General features: G+C 41.4%; 1 protein-coding gene across 2 annotated transcripts in view; it reads right to left on the bottom strand.

Annotated features, from left to right (window-relative positions):
- Positions 1-2,149: 2,149 nt before the first annotated feature.
- The window catches only part of LOC148507792 (cell adhesion molecule CEACAM1-like), an 89,514-nt gene continuing 70,643 nt past the window's right edge, over positions 2,150-21,020 (bottom strand). The window contains exons 10-14 of one of the 2 annotated variants that reach the window (XM_088445604.1): positions 16,836-16,860; positions 13,650-13,675; positions 7,541-7,582; positions 4,036-4,076; positions 2,150-2,961 (exon numbers count right to left, since the gene is read on the bottom strand). In XM_088445604.1, coding sequence (XP_088301730.1) covers positions 2,848-2,961; positions 4,036-4,076; positions 7,541-7,582; positions 13,650-13,675; positions 16,836-16,860 — 248 coding nt within the window. In that variant the 3' untranslated portion in view covers positions 2,150-2,847. Of the gene's footprint in view, positions 2,962-4,035; positions 4,077-7,540; positions 7,583-13,649; positions 13,676-16,835; positions 16,861-21,020 lie in introns of those variants that run through there. The other variant, XM_088445605.1, reaches the window with a different exon arrangement.

Below are 21,020 nucleotides of genomic sequence, written 5' to 3'. Positions count from 1 at the left end.
ACAACCTGAATACTAATGCTTTTCTCAGTTTAGCTCCATGTTACAAAAGATGGCTTTAGTAACAAATTGTGAAATCTAAGACCTAATTAGACATATCCCACATCTCCCATCTTGTTTGCATAGTGAATTATAGTACAAGGGGTAAGTACACAGACTTTAGTGCAATATGTAATTAGTGCAGGGGAATGAAATATCCAAGCTGTAGCTGCATACAAATACATATATAATACAGTTTATTAAACTATCTAGTTGCTAATGACTAATGATCAAAGTCTCTCTCTTTTATATTTATTATTTAAACTTTATACCTTGGATTCAAATCATATAACGTTCACTTGTACTTTTAATAATTTATTGGGAGATAAATGTAATTAACATAGTTGTTTGAGTGTTAATAGGCATTCATGATAAAATTGGATAAGACATTTAGTTTGCGTTTGGTATACAAGATAGACAGGAATTAAATAGACAAAGGGCCTGATTCAGCAAGGATCGCTATTCTGCTAGAACGCACGCACCGCAGTTGCTATTATTAGTGGTGAAATGCAAATGTTTGCAATCGCATTGCGATCACAGCTTACCATAAGGACGCCCACTTCCCCTTACACACATCCGTATACTTGGGCAACATAGTGAAATAATCTGTAACATCGGACCCATACGCACAGTTAAAGCAGGTCAGACCTCACTCCGGAATTGCTAACTTCAGGTCACACTATGAGGCCTCAGACTGCGTATGGTATTGCAGTGGATAATTTATGCACGCCCCGGCAACGCCGTCCCAACTCACTGGCACGCATGCGTTCGCCCTACCACCCCCCCATCACCACCCATAAATGGCTCTTCCTGTCAATCACTGTGCTTGGGGTCTGCAAAGCCTCTGCAAACGCATTTCCATCACAATTGCTACAGTAGTTCGCAAGAAATGTGTCAATAATTTTTGTCGACCTTTTGACCCTGTCAACCTTTTGTCCCTGTCGGCCTACATCCATGTTGATCTTTTCTGTGTCAACCTTTTGTCTGTTTAACATCTGTTGTCTATCTAAACACTGTTGACCTTTTTACTGTCTTTTACTATATATTGACTAGAACTCGTTTAATTCAATATAGTTTTAAGTGCAGTATTTGGATTTTTCAGACGATGAAGTACAAATACAATAAATACATTTTTATAATATTCTGATACTTTTGCATTATGTGGCCAGTCTAGACATCGATAATTTATCTATTACAAATGTTCCATTTATTGACACTTTGTACCATCTCTGACCTTCCACCTTTATGTACCGTAGTTTCATGAGATTACTTTCACTGTCCTTTTCCAGTTCTCATATTTGTCACTTTGATTTGCATTGTATTTTTCATCCTTGACATTTTAGAATTTTTGCATAGTCATTTAAGTAAGTCAATACGCTGCACATATGTCATCCAAGGTTACACCAGATTTGCACTAAACAAACTTTAGTAAATAGATGTGTATAATTACATTTTCTATGATTGCTGTTTGTACAACCTGAGGACAGATAGGGGAAGGGACTGGCTAGTTTGGCAACTTGTGGTCTTTTCGTCAGAGTGCATAAATATGTGAAACGAAAAAACGTGAAAAGTCCTATGTCTGATTTTGGGTTTGAATGCCTAAAGCACAGTGGGGGTCATTCAGACCCGGTCGCAAGCGCTGAGCGCTCGCAACTGGGTCGATGTTTCCTCACTGGGCTTGCGCACGTCGGAGCCGGCTCCGAAGTGCGCATGCGCGAGACCCGTCTAGCGACGGCCGCTCCATCGCTATGGGTCTCGCACCAAAGGGGGCGAGTTGCCGATGGTGAGTAACAGCTCGCCCCATTTGGGAGGTGGGCAGGGGGCGTGGCAGGCCACACGGAGGCGTTCCCGACAGAACGCTTGCCATTTGGGGGCGGCCCCACTGGCATCAGCAATGATGTCAGTGGGGAGCTTCCTGCTCGATCAGAGCAGGAAGCTCCCTGGGGCTTGCGGTTGACGAGACCCAACCTTAGGGTCTCGTCAACCGCAGACCCCAATGGTCGCGATAGTCTTGACCATTGCGACCATCACCCTGGTCGATCACAAGAGCTGTGGGTGGTAACCCACAGCCTAGTGATCGACCAGGAGGCGGCACTTAAAAAAGTAAGCGCCCGCCCTCATTCAGAGCGATTGCTTGCTGCAAGAGATCGACTCTGAATGAGGTCCAGTGTTTATATCTGCATAAGATAAAGATCTCACCCCAACTGTAATCAAAACGTTGTACAGTGCCATCTGTGTCATCTGTAAACATCAACTCAAGATTGAAAACTATCGCTAGAAGATAAATTACAGTATATCTGACCATTTAGTGCAAATCATTAGGTCATTTTTTTTTTTGCAATTATGGTTTACATTTCTTAAATCTACAACTCACTTATTTTTCTGTTATTAGAATTGTAAACTAAATAACCTCTGATTAAAAATTGTCATAGCTCTTAGAAAAAGCATTGCCAGTACCCTCTTTGCTGGCATAAGTAAGCTACTGTATGCGGGTAGGTTTTGTAATGACATCTAATGATCACTATGAAAGTATAAACTATTAATAAAGGAGGTGGGTTTTCTATGACAGGTCAGCTCTCTTGCCCTACAGAAAACTATAGGTATAGTCAATAAACTATTAAATTGGGACAAAACATCCTTGGAATGAGACATGAGCAGAACACGTGACATGATTTAATTGGTATTCTTCCTCTGTACACAGATATCAGATTATTTTAGAAGTATTAATGCCCAGTCATTGACATGCAATGGTTAATGCCCTTGAACACACGTGTGTTGGTTATCACTTCAGTTCCCTGGTCTTCCGTCCAGTTATTTTTGGTTTGACTTTTTCACATCACTGTATAATGTTTCCTCTGGTATTTGGTTTGTCGTTTGGATAGAGGGATTGTTGCCAAAATTAATTCGTGCATACTTAACTTCACCCTGAAATGAGATTAAAAACAAGTGTCAGCAGAGGACAGATACAAGTCACCGTTACACATGTTTTGCACATAACTTTGCAATAATGGTTGTGAGCTCTGAATTTGTACATAACAGAGTCAATAACCATTGCAAATCTATTTAATCTAAAGTTCTCGACAATAGGGCAATCACTATGGGATCTGCATGTGTCATGTCATTACAGGACTACAAAACACACATACTGTACAGATGTGTTTGAATGCGTGAGAGAATAAGTTAAGAGTCAGCACATTTGCTACACTCTGAATAGCACCATGAAAAGGGGTCTATTTACTAAGCAGTGTTAGGAGACAGAGTGAAAAGTGATAAGGTGCCAGCCAATCAGCTCCTAACTGTCACCTCACAGGCTGTGTTTGAAAAAGGACAGTTGGGAGCTGATTGGCTGGCACCTTATCACTTCCTTATCACTTTGTCTCCTAACACTGCTTAGTAAATAGACCCCAAAGTATGTTGTTAAAAGAAAAGCAATCTAGCCATACATAGATATATGTATAAAGGAAAATACGCCCATTATCCATATATCTATATATGGCTGTATTTATAGAGAATACAAGCATCCATCAAAGTTCTAAACTTCGGTGCCAGTTCCGTTTTCCCAGAGACCGGCTCTTGTTTGGTGCCAAAGTCTACACTGCATATGCACCAGTAAGAGGGGGAGGACCACACGGAGATTGCATACGGGATCACTCCACCCATAAACCACCCTTGGCCACCACCTTCACTATACTATGCTCCCTTCTTTCCAGCTTCCTCCTGATGTCACATTTCCTCTGCCTTACAAGTGTTCATGAGGTAGAGGCATAGGCACATTTATGATGGGTGCACGGTTGTGGTGTACACCGGCCCCCTCAGGCATTAATACACCCCTGCGTAGATATGAAGGAAGCCACCAGAATGTTTACTATGCAGACTCAAGAGCCTGGAAGAGAGGACGTAGGTGACTCTATTTATATCATGAAATTATAATAATGCGTCTTATAGAAAGCTACATATTTTAACATCTATTTTTGTGTGTAGCAATGTAATGATACTTACATCATCTTGGAAGTTGTTTGCCAGTGAAGCTTCTGCTGTACCTGGTATACAGTACAATAAAACAATTGTAATTTGTTAATCTCTGTACAAGGATACAAGTTGTGCATAAATAACTTTGTGAGTCCTGGTGACTTTAGTTGTCCAAAGGAATATGGGTAGAAGTGTTCATATGGTATGTGGTCAATATCCCGACCACAGGGGTTCCGGCAGTCAGAATGCTGACACCAGAATCCCAACACTAGTCAGAATACCGGCGTCGGAACTCAACTGCCGGTATCCTGAAGGTAAGTAGTTGATTTAGGGGGAGGGTTAGGGGTTAGGCATCAAGCAGAGGGTTAGGGTTAGGCACTAAGGGGGGAGGGTTAGGTTTAGGGTGAAGGGAGGGGGAGGGGGAGGTAAGGTTTAGGCACTAGAGGGAGGTTAGGTACAGGCACCGGGGAGGGAGCATTAGGGTTAGGGTACAGAGAGGTGGAGGTTTAGGTTACCTACCGACTGATGTCGGTATCCTAACCCTGTCAAGATGCCGGCGTCTGGATTTCGACCGCCATTCCCATTCGTATAACCATCTTTTCACTCTTTAGTATTTACATTTAATTCCATGCAACAGAATGTGACCTATGCCTTTGGGCCTGATTCAGTGGTGCACGTAACCGCAGCCATAACTGAGTCTTTTGCCACAGCGCAACAGCATATTCATACTATTACCACAGCCAATGCGATTCACTCACCGGCTGCGGTGCTATTCCACCATTGTCTGCAATAAGACACACCATCGGCGGCACATCATTTGCACCATCGAACATTGAACCAGCCCTATGGAGGCGCAAAATTTCCGTCTGAACATGGTCGCAGCAACCAGTGCAACTGCGGCAAAAGATGCCGTCGTTGATGGAGACAAGCCCGTGTCTGGCTAGCCACCTCCTGTCACCACCCAGAAATGCCGAATGGAATTGACTCTGCATCCAAATTCGTTCTGGGGCTCCCAGACTGAAAACAGAAGCCGTTAGCGTACGGCATGGACATCGCGTGCACCTCTGAATCACGTCCTTTACCTACAACTACATAGTACAAGATATAATCTACTGATCGGTGTGGAAAAGTCGTGAACTAAGTGGTAGCACATGATGGGAGTTTTTCATTATGAAGTGTGTGCTGATTTCTGTATTGCACACAATAGAGATTATCTACAAACGTTTCGGTTTATTATTAAGACTAAATGTCCTGGTTGGATGATGTGATACGATCAGTGCATTAAACCATATCTGTATTGTGTATTGTACGGAGAAATGTATCAAATGTGGGAGAGAGAGGCAAGAGGTTATCGTATATTTGTTTAAGACATTGTGCTTATTATCTTAACTATTTTATCTTACGGCTCCCTTTTAAGACATATTAATGTTCACTTAAGTAGCACATTTGTTTATTCTGTAGTTTTAGTCTCCTCCTGTGCTTTTCACTCCTCTAATTCTTTCTCTTCCCCTTCATCCCCACTGTCTCTCCTTCTCGTCCTTCCTCCTTTCCCCCTGCTGCCCACCAGCTGAGTAATTGCTATGGACAATAATTATTGGACAGTTCCAGCATGAGACATACAGTAGCAGAGAGCATACAGTACAATGACAAGAGTGTTTGAGTGTTTTTTCTTTCCTTTGTGTCAGTTAGGATAATGGGAATATATGAATATATAGAGACTAAAAGAATATAAACCACAATGTTAGAACTGTAGAGAAGCCTTGGAATCCAGTTAAATGATCACAACCTGTGCCTTCTAATTTATTTTTATGTATGTATGCATGTATATATACACATATATATATATATATATATATATATATATATACATATATATATACATATATATATACACACACGCAGCGAGTAAAATAAGTATGAACACATCAACATGTTTTTCTCAGTAAATATATTTGTAATGGGACTATTGTAATGAAACTGTCACCAAATGTCAGCAACAACCCATGCAATCCACACATGCAAAGAAATCAAACCATAGATGTCCATAAATTAAGTTATGTGTAATAATGTGAAGTGACACAGGGAAAAAGTATTGAACACGCTTACTGAAATGTATTTAATACTTTGTACAAAAGCCTTTGTTGGTAATGACAGCTTCAAGACGCCTCCAGTATGGAGAAACTAGTCGCATGCATTGCTCAGGTGTGATTTTGTCCCATTCTTCCACACAAACACTCTTCAAATCTTGGAGGTTCCGTGGGCCTCTTCTATCAACTCTGATCTTTAGTTCTTTCCATAGAATTTCAATTGTATTCAAGCCAGGTGATTGGCTGGGCCATTCTATCAGCTTTATTCTCTTTATCTGAAACCAATGAGAGTGTCCTTGGCTGTGTGTTTGGGATCATTGTCTTGCTGAAATGTCCACCCTCATTTCATCTACAGCATCCTGGTAGATGGCAGCAGATTTTTATCAAGAATGTCTTGGTACATTTTTCCATTCATCTTTCCTTCAATCAAATGAAGTATGCCTGTACCGTATACTGAAAAACAGCCCCACACCATGATGTTCCCACCTCCAAACTTCACTGTTGGTGTGGTGTTTTTGGGGTAATGTGTAGTGCCATTTCTCCTCCAAACATGGTGTGTATTATGGCATCTAATTCAATTAAATTTTAGTCTCATCTGACCAGACTATGTTCTCCCAGTATTTCACAGGCTTGTCCAAATGTTGTGCAGCAAACTTTAAACGAGCTTCAACATGGTTTTTCTTCAGCAATGGAGTCTTGCGTGGTGAACAGGCATACAGGCCATGGCAGTTGAGTGCATTATTGTTTTCTTTGAAACAATTGTACCTGCTAATTCCATGTCTTTCTGAAGCTCTCCACAACTGGTCCTTGGCTCTTGGACAACTCTTCTGATTATTATTTTCACTCCTCTGTCAGATATCTTGCTATGAGAACCTGGTTGTGGCCCCTTTAAGGTGAAATGGCCCCAACAGTGCTCACTGGAACATTCAGAAGTTTCTGTAACCAATGCCATCAGTATGTTTTGCAACAATAAGGTTGTGAAGGTCTTGAGAGAGCTCTTTGCTTTTACCCATCATGAGATGTATCTTGTGTGACACCTTGGTAATGAGACACCTTTTTATAGGCCATCAGTTGGGACTGAACCAGCTTATATTAATTTACACTGACAAGGGGCAGGATTGCTCTCCAATTACTGATAGATTTCAGCTGGTGTCTTGGCTCTCCAAGCCTTTTTGCACCTCCCTTTCTTCATGTGTTCAATACTATTTCCCTGTGTCATTTCACATTAATACACATAACTTAATTCATGGACATCTATGGTGTGATTTCTTTACATGTGTGGATTGCATGGGTTGTTACTGACATCTGGTGAAAATTTAATTACAATAGCCCCAATACAAATATATTTTCTGAGAAAAATGTTGATGTGTTCAATACTTATTTTACCCGCTGTATGTATATATATATATATAATCGGTATAGTCAGTTCTCCATATCAATAACCTTACCTCCATTCTCTGTGTTGAATCTGACAGATGCATGCTTAGTCCCTGTAGAATAAATATCTGTGATCAGAAACATGAATGTAGACAACACGGACTAAGCAGAAATCACTGAGGAGCATCCAGGAGATCAGAAATATAATCACACATTGTAGAGGTCATATAAACACAGACTTCAGAATCCACGATTTATTCATCCCAAGCTATTCTGACATTATTTTGATCCTTCAACAATGGATGGAGCACTATGGCAAAGATTTAAGCTGCGATTAGGACTATACCTATGACAAGTATTGGATTGGTTCACAGGTGTAATGCTCCAGATATGGAAATTATACAGACCTAATTTATGACCTGATTCATTACGGATCGCAACTGCAACCGCACACGCAGATCGGTCGATGGTGCGTACTGCACATGAGAATGCATCGCAGTTCCTGTGCATGAGATAGCATTGCAATCGCTCTGCAATCACTCACGCAGAAAGAAAGCCATTGCAGAGCGAGTAACAGGACATCAGCATTTGGGGGTGGGGATGTGGGAGTGGTCGGAGAAACGCAGGCGTGCCAGACCGTTTGAACGCTTTTACTTGGGTGTGCACAAATTAGCCACTGCGTCGGCATACACAGCTGGTGTACTCACTGCGTGCGATGAGAGTTGTGATTTCTGATACAGGTCAGCGCTACTCTTTTGTGCGTGAGTGGCCGATGTTACTCGATGTTACCGATGTATGCGCAGGTCTGCGAGGTCTTACGCATGTGAGATAGTGGTAGGGGGCGTCTATATGCGTTTTCGTAGCTGCGATTGCAGTAGTGATCCTTAGTGAATCAGGCCCTCAGAGTTGGGCAAACTGTGGCAGGGCTTTGCTGAGATGTTCCACAGAAGCTGGAGTAGCACACATGGCCTACCTCTGTGCTGGACAATTTACAGTATACAGCAGGGGTAGCCAACCTCAGTCCTCATGAGCTACCAACAGTTCACGTTTTCCAGACCACCTAGCAGGTGCACAGGTGTATTCAATACTAACTAACACATTTGAAAAGATCCACAGGTGGAGCTAATTATATCACTAGTGATTCTGTGAGGAGACCTGCAAAACATGCACCGTTGGTAGCTCTTGAGGACCAGGGTTGGCTACCACTGGTATGCAGTATACTCTTCAATGCTTCAACAGGGAATTTAAACTAATTTCAAGTGGAATACTGTGAATGTGAAGAGTTACACTCAATCGCTATTTGAAAGCAATACAGCTTTCAAAAAGATTTTGCCTCTCCGGACCCTCTACCATTTCCAGGTCTTTCTCACGAGTGCAAGCAGAAACCCGCGCTGCACACTGTATTCACAATGGCAACCGCAAATGTCACCCTTAGTATCGGTGCTTGCACCAGCCCCATGCTGGATTCAGGAGGTCCATCAGAAACAAATTTCCCCTCACCGTATGCATGACTCAAAATCGCATAAAACTTTATATACACGCCCATGAATCGCCAAGTCAAGGTGGCTCCATGCGCTCGCAATGTTGCCGTCCAATTTCACAGAATGGCAGATGCATCTGGGTTACTGTATGTGCGATCTACAAAAATGCATAAATTTGCTTCAGTACATGCACTGTTTGCAAAAACTTGCTTACTGCAAATATAGATGGCTTATACAAGGAGCTCGGAAAATCCCTCTGCAGTGACTGTGTACTAAGTGTGTGACAGTCCAAAATTCAAATAGGGTATCCCAACTGCCAGCGAGTCCCGGACGGCGATATTTGTAGCAACGCTCTATTGGACCCTGTTTGTGGTCGGGAGCAGCTGTGTTCTTGAGATGCCCAGTCTCGCATATGCAATAGATAGGTACTGTATATGATATATGTATATATATATAGAGTATTTTATATAAACAATCATAATTAGTAGTAAACACAACATAGGTTAGTACATACAACAAATACCTAAAAATTTACAATGTTAGAAAAAAATTATTGTACATAGACAGTTACAGTGTATTTATTATGGCACAGCCCTTTGTAAAAGGCCTTATATACAGAATGTATTTTCTCTGCTTCTAATTCTGTCATCAGCAGAGAATTACATGTACCAAGCAAAGTCCACAGCTCACTGACATGCAATGATGGTTGTAAAATAAAAAAATAAATCAACATTTCCTGATTGAATACTTGGCTTATGTCCTTAGAGATGGTAGAGACTGGGTTTTGAACTGTACTTTTTTATTCCCTCTTCCTGCATGTTTGATTCAAGCCTTTGTGCAGATCTTCCTAAGTGAGACATATACTCTACCTTTACAAATGATATTACTTTATGTGCTGTGTGGTTCTCTTTCTTCCATCATGATGCTTTCTCACAGTTTATGGGACATAGAAAAAAAAACATAAATATACTAGAGATGTACGGGATTGGTTCTCAGAGAACCAACAACAACTGACTTTAGGGGTTCGGATTCGAACTGAGTCTGAGTTCGGAATCACTTTGGGGAACAGAGTCCTGGTTCGGATCTTCCGATGGTTCGGAACTCGGAATTAAAAACCAAGCTCGGATTGCATGTTAACAGGTCAAAATAACTTCATTTTAGCTGTTTATTTAGTTAAAAATAGATAAATAAATAAATAAATACTGATCCAAAACCAAAACCAAACCACAGGAAGGTGATTTTGCAAAATCAAAATGAAAACACGAAGATGTATCCAGATCCAAAACCAAAACCGGAGGGTCGACGCACAAATTTAAAATATACACATATTGTGCATGGTTCCAAAAACAGTACACCCTCATGTCCAATTCACTTTAATGTTTATTATGAGATACTGAACGGGATTGAAGTGCCGACATCTGTTTAGCCTCAGGTTCAAATCCCAACTACAGCAGCCCGACAGGAGGACATCCCGACGCTGGCTGGTAAATACTCTAACCCTCACTTCTCCCACCCATAACCCTAACCCTCCCTTAGTGGTGCCTAACCCTAAAACTCCCAAGGGGGTGTCTAACCCTAAGTCCCCCCCCAGGGGGCCCCATCCCCGGGCTAAGTAGTATACTTAGCGGCTCTTCACTATCAGGATGGCGGGGGCCGGTATCTTGATGCCTATCTTAAGTCCCATGTTGGGCATGTATAATCGGGATTTAGACAGGCGGCATCGCGTCTGCCGGTCTATTAACTACATCCCATACTGTTCAAAATGAAAGAGCCGACGCTACTTTTGAAAAAGAAGTCCAAGTCGAAATGCGTCAGCCAAGTTAGAGATGCCCAGACATACTCCCAGGATCTTTGGATTTATAGCTGGCGAACCAAGGAGGAATAGGGGGTATAACCGGGGCCCTTGCTTAAAGACTTTTTTCGTGTGCCTACAATCTACCTTATTCTGGTCAGTGGGACTAATTATTGTGGTATATTCTACAGTATATATTCTACAGCAATATATTACAGTATGTGCTGGAAATGTTTTATTTTAATGTGAGTGTGAAATTTGTAAGTGTGAATAAAATTTGTTTTTACTGTGCTACACGATAATTTAGCATTCCAAAAGTGACACCCAAAAACCTACAGCATTCATTACAGGAAACTCCCCTTAAGAGTAAGGACAGTGATATTTTACAGCAGGAACAAGCAGGAACTCAGTTCCTGAACCTCTCATTAACTATGACGTAATATCCTGGGCCAAAATGTATTTTCCATAAGATAAGTTTCATTTCAAAGGCCCTTTTGAGTGCCTTCTTTTCTAAATACTATATATATGTATATATTATACTTTATATATAATATCTATATATATATATATATATATATACAGTATATATATATATATATATATAATATATAATCGTTTTTCTATAGCTCCAACCCCTGTAGCTCCACCCACAGTTCCTGAACCAATTTCTCCTGAAAAATAGCCCTGAGTGAGGGTAATACAAATGGAGTGTCAGCTCTCTCACTTTGTGCAGCATACAGGTAGTTGTCTACAGATCCAGCTCAGATTGAACATGAGGGTGCGCTGTTTTTGGTGCCCTGCAGGCTTACATTTTGTGTGCATTTATGTTTTTTCTGTCTCATTTACTGTTAAAAAAAATCATCATAAGGGATGAAAAAGAGTCACACAGCGCTTAAAGAAAAATCACTTTTATTTATATTTTATGTTCACATGAGTTGATAGTATTTGTGTTGGGATGGTATTAACTGCATTGTGAGTTTTGTCGCTGTACCCTATTTTGCTTGTTTCGATATACTGTACTCTGACTTTATAACTACCGTAAACAAGCTTTAACAAAGGTAGAATAAAACATTGGAATTAATTAAGAGTTGGTCTAAAAGTACTAGTAGTTCAAACTTGAAATGGATTATGGGCCTGTGCCTCTGTACACAGCCTCTGTGCAAAAATGTACAAATGTTGCAGATGCCAGGATTTTTACTGAGACACCCACCTAGCACCTATGCAAATCTAAGCTTCTCCGTACAAAACGTAGCATTGGTCACAGATAATTCCATTAACACCATTCTTAGTATCCCTATAGCTGCCCTGAATGGCCGCAGAAACAGAGACACCAGAGCTGTTTTCACTGCTTATGCGATAGCAGACGCAGGAAGTGACATGCCCTGGAAATGGTTGCAACACTCTTGCATTCTTTGCTGCCACTCCCTGTTACTTCCTACAATCACTCCCTGTTACTTCCTACAATCACTCCACAAATAAAAACTCCCTGACAATGATAACAGTAATGTACTTTTATACATGCATCTTAAATGCATGTGCAGTTTACCTATAATCGCTCAACTGCGAAAATAATGGCATTGCATACATCGTAGCGTGACTCACACTCTACATACACAATTATTCAGATGATTACTCACAGCATGCTCAGGGTGCTTTTACTCTTTAGGAAAGATGTATCAAACCTTTGAGAGAAATAAATTGGAGACGTTTTCTATAGCAACCAATAAGCTTCTGACATTTCAAAGACTGTGTAGCTAAATGACAGTTATAAAATGATTGGTTACTTTTGGCAGCTTCTCCATTTCATCTCTCTCCAAGGCTTGCTACATCTTCCCCAAACTGAAAGCATCCAGAGCATACTGTGAGTATTCTAGCATACTTTTCCCAAAGTTGGGTCATTGTTTTTTTGTAAACCTTGACATTAAGCATGGGGACTGGATATGCATATGAATCTGATCTTACTCTCAATGCGATTCATCCCATTGATAAAAGCAAGCAGCCAATCCTCAGCAACCAGCCCACACAAAAAAACCAGATCATTAATTAGTCAAACGTAATAATGTATAAACATAGAAGTGCATGACTCATGATGTGGATTATATCCATTTATAACTATTGATTGGTCTTCTTTGACCTTCCAAAAATAGATTTTTATTGATCTGTCATGATGTGCAGGGTTTCATAACAAAACATAAACAAGTTGCCATATAATGGGGCCATATCAGACCCCATTGCCATCCCTTGAAGCTGGAGAAAAAATTAATTCTCAAAGAGAAAATATTTGTGCAAAATTAGTTCAATGAGCAGCATAAAACACATCTACTGGTGGATTGGGCACTGGTGGAAGTGCAAAAGTTATTGTTTTATTTCACAGTGGATTTGGGAGGTGCAATTCTACGTTTCTCTGAAAATGAAGCCATTGTTCATTGTGTCCGCTGTTCGGCCCATTTCACAAGGAAGTGGGCGGGATGCGGAATGGTGACCCATTGTGCCTTGAGTCCAAAAATATGTAAAAGCTAAGACATACATCCCCTATAAGATATAAGCCCTATTTATCACATGACTTGTTAGAGTATTCCATACTGTAATGAGGCAGTCAGAGAACACACTAAGAATTGACTTTCAGCAACTTACAGTATTTAGGTTTTGTTATACAGATATCCATTATATTTTTAGGATCTTCTTTAGCTTTAACACTTATAAAACACTATACAGGAACACTCATCAACTACACAGGACACGATGCTGGATAATGACTTTAACACTCTAAAACAAGTACGTCCAAATTTCGTTTATACTTTTAACTATTTTTGTTTTCAATTCCTCTGAGTACAATCCCCTATACAGTATTCCAAAAGCACAATGCTTTGTAGTCATACAGTACACATGAATATTATTATATATTACCTGTCTTGGCATCAGAATCATTTAGTCTGGGAAGAAAACAATTACCAGTTAGTCAAGGAACTAATAAAATGAGAGTCACATGGTTGCTTAGTGAATTATTCATGCAATATTAAAATATCAAAAATGATTGCAATGTACATTTATATATTATGCCTCCATTCTGGTGTTTAATACATGCATCATATTTGTGTATTAGGGCCTAATTCAGAGGTGCGCGCAATTGACAGTTGAGTGATTTGCTACTGCATATGTGCGGAAAGTCCTGAACACCATTAAAGCATTTGTGTTCCTCCAAGAATATGCAGAGTCTGCTATTGTATATGGAGGTGCTGGCACTAGAACGGGCAAGGCAAAGCCATGGGCATTCCTTGGTGGTGTTTGAGAGTGTACTTGAAGTGGTCGCAAAAAAAAGGTGTGTAAGGGGAGTGTCACAGGCGTGTCAGTGAACACACGTCCACGTTCCCAAACACAGACCTGCAGTCACAGTGGTCATGTTTATCTGGAGTTCAGAAAGAGACACTGCACCAGCCATAGGCTAGTGCAAGTGTTAATAGTGGATGCGATGGTGCGCCAATGGTGGAGTGTCTATAACCACTGGAGGAGTTGCACTGTCCACGGCCATTGAAAGGTGGTGTCTCAGGGCTTGCACTGTCAGGCGGGTGCTAGAATATAAGGGGGAGGCTGAAAATGGCATTTGCAATTTTACCGCCACTGCATCCACCTCTGAATTAGACCCTTAGTGTGTATTGTGTTTTATTGGAATTAACCTTTTGTGATAATCTGAAACAGTGGATTTCAATGGTGGCAGAGGACACAAGACCACAAAATATGAATATAACATAGACAGACCCTTAGCTAAAAATCCTATAAATGACTGAGGTATGATAATAAGGGAGAGCTAGATCAAGTCTTATAAAGTGGAGGTTTTGCCTATAGCAACCAGATTGTATTGTAGCTATCATTGATCTACTACATTCTTTAAAATGATAGCTAAAATGTGATTGGTTTCTAGGGGAATCATCTCCACTTAGAAAGTTTGATAAATCTCCTTATAAGTGGCATATTTATCACATCTGGAATTTTAAATGTGGCTATGTTGTGATTATTTTGCCCATAATTGCTTGCAAACTTAAGGCGCTGGGTACAGAACTGGCAAAGAGTTGGTAGCAAAGTGTCAGCTACTACAAACACTGTGCTTCTGGGGTCGGGCCCGGTGACTGTAACGTGCATGTGCTGCCATTGGCCTGTGCATGCATCAATATGAGCCAGTGGGGAGGAGTCCAGAAAAAAAAACAAATTGTGCTACGGTAGTTCATTGGCTACAATGGGCTAATGCTACTGTATCTGAAGATGGCGTTTCTCTATCGGGGCCACGTTAGCAAATTTTACAGTTTGGCAGCCTACATGGACACCTATGGGGGTTGTTTTTGCAATCTTATACAGGGGATTGGAAGATAGAGGTCTTCGTGCATACATTCAGGGGATGCATAATATTTGAGGATGATCCCGCAAACCTTATTTGATAAATTTGCCCCTAAGCATCTTGAGGATGTATTAGATTACAAATCCATTATTAAGTCATCCTGATGTTTTGCAAGCAAAGAGCATTGTATATAAATATTATAAAGACTGGTCATGCATAAATTGCCTCAACAAAAAATAAATATATTTTCAAAGTATATTAATGATCACATTAATGAATGCAATTTGTGTACATTTATGTATGACGCAGAGAGGGAAATTTACACTATACCTGGCAATTATTTACCATATGGCCAAAGTTGACTACAGTATGTAGGAGCAGACATGCATTTTCACACTATACCTGCACATGTTTTTATTGCTATATTTTACTGGTAAGAAACACTTGTCCACTATGGTACATTTGGCGGGATACACAGGCCCTGATTCAGAGCCGGACGCTCTGACCAGAGCGCTCGCTCTGAATCAGGACCCACCTCCATAATTATGGAGCGTCCACCTGGACGCTCGTATAGCTGTGGGTCACCACCCACAGCCTATACGAGCGTGCAGGATGATGGTCACGATGGTCTTGACCATCGCGACCATCGCCAGTGCGAGCAGAAGCCTGCGGTTGAGTTTCTCAACCGCAAGGCCAGGAGTGATTTTGGCTCTATCAGAGCCAAAATCACTCCCACTGACATCACTAGTGATGTCAGTGGGGCCGGCTTCTGACGGTAGGCGTTCCCTTGGGAACGCCTACGTCTGGCAGGCACGCCCACCAAAGGGGGCGTGCTGTCAATCAACATCAACAGCACGCCCTCTTTGATCAGACACTACGAGCGAAGGAAAGTCCTTCGCTCGTCGCGTCTCGCGCATGCGCACGACGGAGCTCCCTCCGTCGTGCGCATGCGCAGTGCACACCATCGACCCACTTGCGAGCGGACAGCCGCTCGCGAGTGGGTCTGAATCAGGCCCACTATCCTCAGAAATCTTGTCACACCTCCGAAAATGCTGTATTCAGAGGTGTGACCGCATTCCCCATATGCATCAAGCTCCGTAAAGTGAAACGTTCCAGAGCTTGTTCCCGACAGGCTTAGCCATCTATACATGGCTTTCCCTAATAGAAGGCTATGGGCTTCTTTCGGAGACTTCCTCGAGAGGGATCTAATATTATCCCTCCCAGTGTCCCTCAACGGCCGCATAGTGCAGGAGGACTACCGGGTCATAAACTCAATCGGCCAATGTATCTGCTGCCCAAAAGGCAGTGTGTACCCGCGATATGTCGGTGAACATCGGCATTCACCGACATATCGCATTGGCTGTGCTGCACAGCTAATGGACAGATATGTCTGCAAACCGCCCGTACACACACAGCGGCAGCCGCGAGGAGGGGAGTGGGACACGCTCCCCGCCCGCCGGGACATGCCCCCTGGTCACCGGGACCTGCGGGCAGACACAGATGATGGTTGTTCAGTGTGTACAAACAACCATCATCTGCAGATATATCTGTATAGTGTGTACCCACCTTTACTTTCCAAAGGCTCCACATCTAACAGTAATTAGGAAACTCATTTTGGATTAGCAATGATAAAATAATTACCATTATAGATGTATGTTATACATATCCACATAACAAACAGAGAAACACTCTTTATGTAACAAATAGACTTTGCATTTTCTCAGTATTAGAGAAGGGAGTCTATTTGTACATAGCAGACTCACCTTTCACTCTCCTTTTTTTGTTTTTCTGCATGATACAGAAAGGTTCATTAGTTGGACAAGGGATTTGGAAACAAGAAGTTGACGGAATAATAGATAAGAAACTATCCCTATTCAAAAGCTGGACAATTATTAACAAGAACAATGACTAGTTATTATCCACACAGGCTCTATAGAAAAGTACGGTATAATGAAAAGAAAATAATGTGACACTAAACCACCTATCCACAGTACTTTAAAATGAAACCTCATAATACTATACCACATATACTTTATCACAAATACATTTAGGGGTGTATTTACTAAAGTGCAGGTTTCTAGAAGTGTAGATGTTGCTCATAGCAACCAATCAGATTCTACTTAACATTTATCTAGCACCTTCTAGAAGATAATAGGTAGAATCTGATTGGTTGCTATGCTATGCTATGCTACTTCTAGAAACTCGCACTTTAGTAAATATACCCCATAGTCTTTATACTTTTTTTAAAAAAAGAATTACTTGGCTTCTCAAATGTGGATGTGAAGCCCTATTATGACTAAATAATATAAAAAATATATATAAAGATAATAATTGCATCGGAAGGGCACATAGGGCGTCGACCTGATGTACGTGAGTAATTAAACCTAATCTTGTTTACTAAACATGCAAATAAATAGATTGTATGAGCACTGGCCACTGAGCTAATTGTACAGGGGAAGATAAAATTATTCATGTTTGCAAAATAGGCAAATTTATTGTATACTCAAGATATAGGACAGAGCAGGAAGGGAACTTGATGTAACAGGAAAATGAGTAAGACTGTATTCCTTAGCACTCTTCATACATGACCTCTAGCCTAGGGTCAGGAGTCTCTGTCCTGGCCTCACATGGAACAGGGTATAACCATGATTTAATAACACATGGTGAAGGGCTGTAGTAATAATAAAACAATAGCCACCCCACCACTCTTCCTGGTGGATCCTCTGTACTGTCCCCAATTCACACTAGGGTGGAGGGGAACAGTGCTTATTACCCCAAATATTGCTCTATAGATGAAACAGAGATTATTGCTTGCCAAGCTATTCCAAGGTACACTAGTTACCCCATCTTATCCTTAGTGTTCCATACACTACAATCAATGCTGCTTCATCTGTAGATTTAGCAAGGTAGAACCACTCCTCCGAGACCTCTAAACCAATGCTTGTCTGAGACCAGGGTCTCACAGCTCCACAACCCCAATATGGAGCCATCATTGTAAAATAAAAAGCCAACAACTATATGACCTATTGTTTATTCAGGGCATAACAATCACTTTGTACTTCATTCTGGGTGACAAATTAGGTAAAATAAATATATGAAGTACATCCCAGAAGGTAGGCTGCACTATGAGTATGAAGGGACTGTGAGATGAAGCTAACATGTAGAAAAGGGGGATTGATCAGGTAACATGGAGTCTTACTCAAGGACAGGGGGTTTATTTTTTTTTATTAAAACAGTCCCATACAGCATTAGATATGACTGGGACACCCCAGAGAACTGGGCTCAGGAAAGGTACTGTAGGAATATTCCCATGTGTCACTACATTAGAGGACAAGGCTACAGAGTCTCCAGGAGCAGACTGTACATAGTGCATAGACTGCATTGCAGCAGGAGGTCCCAATGCATGCTCAGATTTTCACTTTTACTCATTGGTCATAGAAAAAAATAAATAAAAATATCTGCTTTCCGCAGGGCCACCAGCAGTATAGGAGGTTATCACTCAGTGACACGATACTGTACACTAGCAGTATAGGAGGTGATCACTCAGTGACACGATACTGTACACTAGCAGTATAGGAGGTTATCACTTAGTGACACGATACTGTACACTAGCAGTATAGGAGGTGATCACTCAGTGACACGATACTGTACACTAGCAGTATAGGAGGTGATCACTCAGTGACACGATACTGTACACTAGCAGTATAGGAGGTGATCACTCAGTGACACGATACTGTACACTAGCAGTATAGGAGGTGATCACTCAGTGACACGATACTGTACACTAGCAGTATAGGAGGTGATCACTCAGTGACACGATACTGTACACTAGCAGTATAGGAGGTGATCACTCAGTGACACGATACTGTACACTAGCAGTATAGGAGGTGATCACTCAGTGACACGATACTGTACACTAGCAGTATAGGAGGTGATCACTCAGTGACACGATACTGTACACTAGCAGTATAGGAGATGATCACTCAGTGACACGATACTGTACACTAGCAGTATAGGAGGTGATCACTCAGTGACACGATACTGTACACTAGCAGTATAGGAGGTTATCACTCAGTGACACGATACTGTACACTAGCAGTATAGGAGGTGATCACTCAGTGACACGATACTGTACACTAGCAGTATAGGAGGTTATCACTCAGTGACACGATACTGTACACTAGCAGTATAGGAGGTGATCACTCAGTGACACGATACTGTACACTAGCAGTATAGGAGGTGATCACTTAGTGACACGATACTGTACACTAGCAGTATAGGAGGTGATCACTCAGTGACACGATACTGTACACTAGCAGTATAGGAGGTTATCACTCAGTGACACGATACTGTACACTAGCAGTATAGGAGGTGATCACTCAGTGACACGATACTGTACACTAGCAGTATAGGAGGTGATCACTCAGTGACACAATACTGTACACTAGCAGTATAGGAGGTGATCACTTAGTGACACGATACTGTACACTAGCAGTATAGGAGGTGATCACTCAGTGACACGATACTGTACACTAGCAGTATAGGAGGTGATCACTCAGTGACATGATACTGTACACTAGCAGTATAGGAGGTGATCACTCAGTGACACGATACTGTACACTAGCAATATAGGAGGTGATCACTCAGTGACACGATACTGTACACTAGCAGTATAGGAGGTGATCAGTGACATGATACTGTACACTAGCAGTATAGGAGGTGATCACTCAGTGACACGATACTGTACACTAGCAATATAGGAGGTGATCAGTGACATGATACTGTACACTAGCAGTATAGGAGATGATCAGTGACATGATACTGTACACTAGCAGTATAGGAGGTTATCACTCAGTGACACGATACTGTACACTAGCAGTATAGGAGGTGATCAGTGACATGATACTGTACACTAGCAGTATAGGAGATTATCAGTGACACAATACTGTACACTAGCAGTATAGGAGGTGATCAGTGACATGATACTGTACACTAGCAGTATAGGAGATGATCAGTGACATGATACTGTACACTAGCAGTATAGGAGGTTATCACTCAGTGACACGATACTGTACACTAGCAGTATAGGAGATGATCAGTGACACGATACTGTACACTAGCAGTATAGGAGGTGATCAGTGACATGATACTGTACACTAGCAGTATAGGAGATTATCAGTGACACGATACTGTACGCTAGCAGTATAGGAGGTGATCACTCATTGACACAATACTGTACACTAGCAGTATAGGAGGTGATCAGTGACATGATACTGTACACTAGCAGTATAGGAGATTATCAGTGACACAATACTGTACACTAGCAGTATAGGAGGTGATCAGTGACATGATACTGTACACTAGCAGTATAGGAGATGATCAGTGACATGATACTGTACACTAGCAGTATAGGAGGTGATCACTCAGTGACACGATACTGTACACTAGCAGTATAGGAGGTGATCAGTGACACGATACTGTACACTAGCAGTATAGGAGGTGATCAGTGACACGATACTGTACACTAGCAGTATAGGAGGTGATCAGTGACACGATACTGTACACTAGCAGTATAGGAGGTGATCAGTGACACGATACTGTACACTAGCAGTATAGGAGGTGATCAGTGACATGATACTGTACACTAGCAGTATAGGAGATGATCAGTGACATGATACTGTACACTAGCAGTATAGGAGGTTATCACTCAGTGACACGATACTGTACACTAGCAGTATAGGAGGTGATCACTCAGTGACACGATACTGTACACTAGCAGTATAGGAGGTTATCACTCAGTGACACGATACTGTACACTAGCAGTATAGGAGGTGATCACTCAGTGACACGATACTGTACACTAGCAGTATAGGAGGTTATCACTCAGTGACACGATACTGTACACTAGCAGTATAGGAGGTGATCACTCAGTGACACGATACTGTACA

This window comes from Taudactylus pleione, unplaced genomic scaffold (genome assembly GCF_031769625.1).
Source record: "Taudactylus pleione unplaced genomic scaffold, aTauple2 ptg000384l, whole genome shotgun sequence".
Classification (NCBI taxonomy): domain Eukaryota; kingdom Metazoa; phylum Chordata; class Amphibia; order Anura; family Myobatrachidae; genus Taudactylus; species Taudactylus pleione.
The sequence above is the reverse complement of the archived record's forward strand: the minus strand, read 5'-3'. Positions and strand labels throughout refer to the sequence as shown.